This window comes from Saccostrea cucullata, unplaced genomic scaffold (genome assembly GCF_032062105.1).
Source record: "Saccostrea cucullata isolate Sc308-1 unplaced genomic scaffold, CSIRO_AGI_Scuc_v1 ctg19744, whole genome shotgun sequence".
Taxonomy (NCBI): domain Eukaryota; kingdom Metazoa; phylum Mollusca; class Bivalvia; order Ostreida; family Ostreidae; genus Saccostrea; species Saccostrea cuccullata.
This window is the reverse complement of record NW_026937778.1, coordinates 1-7,279: the sequence shown is the minus strand read 5'-3', so window position 1 is coordinate 7,279 and position 7,279 is coordinate 1. Positions and strand designations below refer to the sequence as shown.

Here is a 7,279-nt window from a genome sequence, read left to right as displayed (position 1 = left end):
TCATGAGCAATCTTAGTGTGGAGTAGTAGATTCTAATGTCCCTCTGTAAGAAAGATATGGACCGGACACGATTGCACAGACAGACGGACAGCTAGACGGACGGACAGACGGACAGATGGACAAGGTGATTCCTATATACCCCCCCAAACTTCGTTTGCGGGGGGTATAATAAATAAATTAAGATGACAGGCCACAGCGATTGATTTACCCTGAATGTCCTCTGGACTGCTTTTTTCTGAGTTAATTTTCATGGAATCTGAAACAAATAGTGTATACAATGTAACAGTGTAGAAAAGCTGTCTCTATACATCAAAAAAGGGCATCATAAACACCTTAAACTGTAAAATCTATATTACATGTATACTACTTGCCATTAATCTTTCTTGACATTTCATCTATCCAGAATTTCATTTTTTTTTTTCAGGACAGATTTAGAGAAAAGATGATCAGAATTAACTCTATTCAAAGCAATATGTATTCACGTTTGACAAAATCTACCCATCTTTAATCTTGGAATATTTTACATAATCAAATCTTCGCGACTTTACAGTATGTACACTTAAGTACTGACCGACGTCATCTATATTGTTCTGTACGTTGTTTAAGCTGTCGGGTTTGTGTATATCCTCTAGTTTATTATCGTTCTCGTCGTCGGTCATGATGATCTTGATGTCGTCGCTGACGATGACCTTCCTGTCACTGGTGTCGATGACCTCGTCTGTCGTCCTGTCCCCGTTTGTCAGCCCCTCCCCATTCTCCTCTATCACATTTTCCTTTGGTTCTTTGATTGCCTCCAGTTTTTCTGATAATAGGGAAAAAAATATCTTCAATAAAAGTCTTCTAATTAATTCAAAGCACGTATTCCTATAAATCTTTCTCTGGCAATATAGCTAACTAAACAGCATCATCAATTTGAAATCACAGAATGATACATAATTTTAAACTCAAGGAATAGTGTTCAAACTTAAGCATAATGGAGATAAATACTACTGCTTTTTGCTGTACAATAAATGATCAAGTTGTGTCTCCTTCGTAATGGTGGCCAACTGAGCCCCCTATGTAATGCATTACTTTTATTCAGGGCTAGCTTTAGTAATAGTGATAACATTTTATTGTAGCTACCCTCAGTAAGGGAGATTTATCTTTTATGGTAGCTAGTCTTAGTAACAATGATTAAAGGAATCACTGTTTAGTTAGTGGAGTATGCCAGGACATCAACGATAGTTGGAAATGTGGAATAATTTGCATTACAGGCATAAATTATCCCACGTTTCCAATTATTGTTGATGTCCCTGTCATACTCTACTAACTATACAGTGATTCCTTATATTTCCATTTCTTTGTGAAATAAAATTGTAAATTTAGATTTTTAAAATGTATATTAATAGATTTAAATTTGATGAGCCCTCCCATGTCAATTTCAATAGTCCTTGTCCACTGATGTAAAACACGAAGACAGACGCACAAGATTTACATGCATATTAGGCTTCCTTAGCACCTGACCTATCGCTTTGCCTAATTTACATTCTGGTAGAATTATCAAGAAATCAACTCCACTAACTTGCAAAGAGTTATCAGAGAGAAAACATATGGAAGTGGAAATAATCCAATAATTACCTTTCATGGCGGCGAGCTGTTCCATGGCGATGTCATTGTCGGCCTGTAGAGACTCCATCTTGGCGGTGAGAATCGTCTCCTGGCGGATCATCTCCTCCAACTTCTCACTCAGGTCCTCCTTCTCCTGGCGGAGTCTCTCCACCTCCTCCAGGTGGTGCCGCTCAGCCTCCTGTGTAAACATCACAAACTCATCAGTACTACAGACTATTTATCTAATAATTAATAGTTTAAATAATAATTATACTTAATGGTTTTTTATTTTATAATTAGATTTAGTAAAGAGTTATTTCCCTTTCACTGCCATACTGGAGATCAACCTTAAGATCTCTTCATTACTTAATGATGAGAGTGTGGACGATTCTTTCAATTGTTAAAGCCTCTTATTATTAAAGTCAAATCTTTAAAATGTCAAGGTTCACTGTTCACTATAATGGTATTTAACCTGCTGGTAAGGGAAATAACTCAGAAAAATTGTCAATCAAAAACCTAATACTAGTGACATTATGTTTACAAGTGTGAAGAAGTCAATATATCAGGCCTCTGTAGCTCAGTTGTAAGAACACAGAGGCCCTGGGTTTGAGTACCTCATTAGACTTTATCTTAATCACCTGTGACATTAACTTGCATTTCTTTAATGCTCAAGAATTTCCATCTAAGGCCTTAAAAATTTACGACTTGGTTCTCAGGCCTGCCCGTATTTCATTCCATGAAATACAATGCGCATTACCCATTTTTATCCTCATTACACAAATGAATATAAAATTTCTCTTCATGCGCTCATACAGTGCCAAATGAATCCGGAATTCCTGCTGGTCCTGATTCTATTTTTAGGACTCACCTGTAATTTTTCCTGGATCTTTATGACCTACTTCTGCTGGACCTGATTTTAGTTTTAGTATTTACCTGTAATTTTTCCTGGATCTCTATGACCTCTTTCTGTTGGTCCTGATATTTCTCGGCCAGGGCTTGGAGTTCCTCCTGAGCTTTCTCACACATTTCCTTCAGATGAGCACACTCATCCTCCGTGTTATGTAACGATCGCTAAAAATAATCACATCAAAGACTCATAATTACACAGACAAAAGTGATGTTCACTAGTGCAGCTTGAAAAAGTATTGAATTTTTCTGTTAAAATAATAACTAACGCTTTAAATTCAGGGGCAAACATTACCTCAAGGTCTGAAAGTTTCCGGACAGCCTCCAGTTTTTCTTGTAAAACTCTCTTTAGAGATTCCTGGAAAAACAATAAAGAATAAAAGGCTGTTTGATACATGTCGAAACATCAATACATCAGAGAGAGTCAGCAATCTTACTTAAGCAGTAGTTTTGTATGTGATATAGTCAGAAATTTTACTTTGGCAGTAGTTTCATATGTGTTCTTTTCTTCTTGCAGAGTCACCACCTCTTGGCGTAGAATATCTTCTGCATGGTTCTACAAGCAAGAACACAATATAATTACAGTGATTTCCAGATTTCAAGAAAATTTGCATATTCTTTCGAAATAAATCATTGAATTTTTGATATAAATCATCAAATTTTCATATCCTGAAATGATGATGATCAAATGTCATTTGTGAAATGTTTTAATCTTATCCCCCTTTATGCCTCCAGTCCATTTTATCTTTCAATATTGAGAAATCTTGTCTAACAGTGAGATAAAATCTAGCTGCCCTTGGCTGGTGGCCTGACCTTGGAGTAGATATGTAGCTGGTTCTCCAGCACCTCGAGGCGTGACAGTAGGCGGTCCTCGTCTATCAGTGCCTGCCAGCCGTTCTCTGAGGCCTCCTGAGTGTTGTCCACCAGCTGCTGTAGTGTCCCTAACTTCTGTTCTAGCATCTTCTCCCTGTGTAGAGCCTCCTGTAATGTACAAAGACAAGCGTCAGTGGAGGGAACAAATACGTCATATAGTTAACCTGAATTTTACGGTTGTCTGAGGCTTAATATGTGTTGTTCAATTGCTATAATTCTTGAAATGTTCTAATTCATAAAGCTAGAAAGCTACAAAATATGTTTTAGCTGTAAAGCTGATAAAATTTCAGATTTACTGTAGTCAGCTGATAGTTACCTGTAAATACTGAGCCAGCTGATAAAGTTCCTGAGATTGTATTGTGACGCCGGGTGATACTGTGTTAGAAAACTGCCCTGATTCAGAATATCTGAAATCAACAAATGTATGCTTGTAGTGAAGTTTGCTAAGTAACAGAATGACATTACAGGGTCAATATTTTATTCCACTTTATAAACAATTGGGAATGTGTAAACTATTTTCATATTGCTTAATTTTTACTGCTGTATGCTTGTGAGAGGTTGTGCATTTTTAGAAGTATTTCCTTGAATTTTGAAAATTTAAGTGTATTTAAAGGTCTTTCAATTTTTAAGTTTATGTATTTTATTTAACTTGGTTGTAAACAGGGCATTGGACTTGAGACTTATCTAGTATGGCGTGTATAATTAAGGTCTTCCGACTTCCTTCGGAAGACCTTACTGTTATTCGTCTGTTTTTTATTATTAAGGTCTTCCGTCTTCAGCGGAAGACCTTATTGTTTTTCTTCGGTTTCTTTTTCACTTTTATTATTATTTTTTTTTTTCTTACCGATTTTGTGCACGCGATTTCTCGAAAACGACTCAACAAAATCTTATGAAACTTTCAGGACGTATGGAACATCACTTGAACCTTATGCGTTTTTTTCCGTTTCGATGACGTCACTTCCGGTCTAGAGATATCGTCGATTTTCTGATTTTTAAGGGTCATTTTGTCCACAATTTTCCCGAAAAACGGCTCTAGATAGAAACTTCAAACTTTGAGGCTAGGTAGAGCTATGTTTGGAGAGGTGCATCAGGTATATCAAATTTACCGGAAATGATGCACGTCGGTGCTCGCTATGGCCCGAAAATTGACCTATCACAAATTTCAAAATTTCTCTCACCTTTTCTTCGATATCTTTTTACCTGAAAATATTTTGTGAAGACGTAAAGAACAAAAGATGTGTACAATTCCAAGATCTTTCAAATGATATCTCGAAAAAAAGGGCTGGCCCCTAAAATTAAGGGCCTAGAAGGGCCGAAAGTTTTTCCTTTATATCTCAAAAAGTATTGGGATTTTTTAATACGTCAAAGAAGCAAAGTTGTTTAAAATGTCAAGGTTGATCTAATGGAGCCGTCAAAATACGTCCGGCGACGTCACTTCCGGTCAAACCGGAAGTAGTCCAAAATTGCATATTTTTGCTGTTCTTGACAGGTTTTTGGATATCATATGTCACTAGACAGCTTAAATCTTAATTTTCCGTCCGTCAACGTCACTTCCGGTCAAACCGGAAGTCGCCAAAATGGCTTTTTTTTTTTAGTAATAATTAACATACATTTGGAGAATTAAACAATTTTTGGACTTCATTTCTCTTTTTTATTAAATGAAAGTTACTTCCGGTCAAACAGGACGGAAGACCTACTCGTTGCTTTGCAACGAGCTCGGCTCTAGTTATTAAGGTCTTCCGTCTCCAACGGAAGACCTTATTGTTTTCGTTCGGTTTCTTTTTCCCTATTATTATTATTATTCTTCCAACCGATTTTGTGCAAGCGATTTCTCAGAGATGGCTCGTCCGATTTTTACCAAACTTTCAGATCTGAAAGATATTTAATTGATCTTGATAGGTTTTTTTGCTTTTTGATTATCTCACTTCCGGTCGTGAGATATGGACGATTTTCTGATTTTCAGAGGGTCGGCTTGTCCAGGAAACTCCTCCGAAACGACTTAAGATATCGACGTAAGATTTTCAGTGGAAATAGAGGAAGGTTTGGCGAGTTGTAATTGGGTCTGCAAATCTTTCTAGCGCAAAAGGCGCCGGCGCTCGGTAGGGCCCGAAAAATGTCTCAGAAATATCTCACAAATTTTAACACACTTTGTTTCATATCTTCACACCTGTTCATAATTTGTTAAAGAAAATTGAAGAAAAAATGTGCAACACCACAAGACCTTTCATTTGATATCAACAAAATAGGGCTGACCCCTCAAATTAGGGGCTCAGAGGGGCCAAAAGTCTTTTATCTATAACTCTCTGATGATCAATATTTTGTTATACATTACTGAAGCAAAAGTATTTATCTTAACAATTTAATGCTTTCTATATAAGTTGTTTGAATATTGGGTAATCTGAACTCTAGATATTAAGATTGGAAAATCTGAGGCGGGCCCAAGATGGCGGCTGTCTCTGTCAACTCCGCCATTTCGCGAGTAGGGGTTTATGGGGGCAGCTGAGCGTTTGGACAAACCATTCTAACAAAAGGACACATGAAATGTGAAAAACTACTTGGACTTTCACGTAGTAGTACGTTGCAATTCAGTGTCAATTGTAAAACTTAATTTCCGTTTAACTGCTTTAGTGTAACAGGGTACGATATGTAATGTGTACAATGTGTTAAATATACTTTCTTTACGTTGAAATGAAATAAAGGCGATAAGAACGTTTTATTTATTTAATTTCACTGAAGCTAAAAACCTATTTAATAGATCAGTCTAAAGAAAAGGCGCGAATACTTACTCCTGGCGTTTGGCGCGAAATTATGAAAAGTGCCCCGCCTTTTCTGATTCGTAGTCAGGTGTACTGTTTCAAAAGTATACACAAGTATATTTAGAGCAGTACTCCCAATGGCTTAATGGTTTGCGCATTGTGGATAAAAGAGAAAAAAGCGCATTCACATTGGCGTCCTTGGTTCAATCTTCCTTGTGACCAAAATTTTGAATCACTTTTTAGTTCGATTTTACAAGGGTTTTTTTTTGTGAATCGGACGGAAGACCTCTCGTTGCTCGCAACGAGATCGTTTCTAGTTATTATTATTATTTTTCTTTTTTTCATAGTTAGGGCGATATCTCAGCTGTGCGTGGACGGATCTAAAAGATTTTTTCAGGGATGATGTTTTTCATTTTTTCGAAATTCACTTTTGTTCGCGATTTTTGGGGATTTTTGTATTTTTTAAAAGGCATTTTGTCCAGCAGTTTTCTCGAGAACGGCTAAAGATATGACAATGAAACTCACTGAGGTAATAGAACATCAAACTCCAATCTGAACAATGATCTTCATTTTCGTTTCAAAATTTTTTTCTTTGTTTCTGTCTTTTTCAGTTGCAAATGACTTCTATCTCTTTTATAACACGTATGGAATATTTTGCCGATTTTTAAAAGCTATTTTTTGAGATATTTTGAGGAAAACTTGTAATTATCATTATGTATGTTGAGAGACTGCTGTAAATAAACGTTAACAAAAATATACATTCTGAAATCAATTTCATGTGATGACGCAGCATAGAACTCTAACGAAAAGTCAGTCGGAAGACCGCTTGTTGCTCTAGCAACAAGAACGCATCTAGTTTTCATTATAATTCCTTTTCTTTTTCACATAAATATCCACATTTTAATTGATATATAATAAGTTGTTGAATATTGTATGTGTGCTTGTGTGTATATTAGTTATCACTTACACATTCCTGGCCTCTCTTCCGTCCGGGTGAAATAGGGTTACTGTAGCTGTGATGCAGTTATGTGTTACTGAAAGAATAACAGAAAACAACTGATACTCTTTGGAATCTTCGGAATCTAATACATTTCTTTAATATACATGAGAGACTATAGTTAAATATATCATCTGTACTAAGGAATTCTTGCACAGGT

General features: G+C 36.4%; 1 protein-coding gene across 1 annotated transcript; it reads right to left on the bottom strand.

Annotated features, from left to right (window-relative positions):
• Nucleotides 1-208: 208 nt before the first annotated feature.
• On the bottom strand, nucleotides 209-7,156 carry LOC134248819 (sarcolemmal membrane-associated protein-like; the record flags this gene model as incomplete). Its single annotated transcript, XM_062731197.1, has 9 exons — nucleotides 209-256; nucleotides 572-802; nucleotides 1,618-1,786; nucleotides 2,521-2,658; nucleotides 2,789-2,851; nucleotides 2,972-3,049; nucleotides 3,307-3,474; nucleotides 3,683-3,773; nucleotides 7,090-7,156. Coding segments are annotated over 9 exons (1,053 nt in total), but the record flags the coding sequence as incomplete, so codon positions are not given.
• Nucleotides 7,157-7,279: the final 123 nt, after the last annotated feature.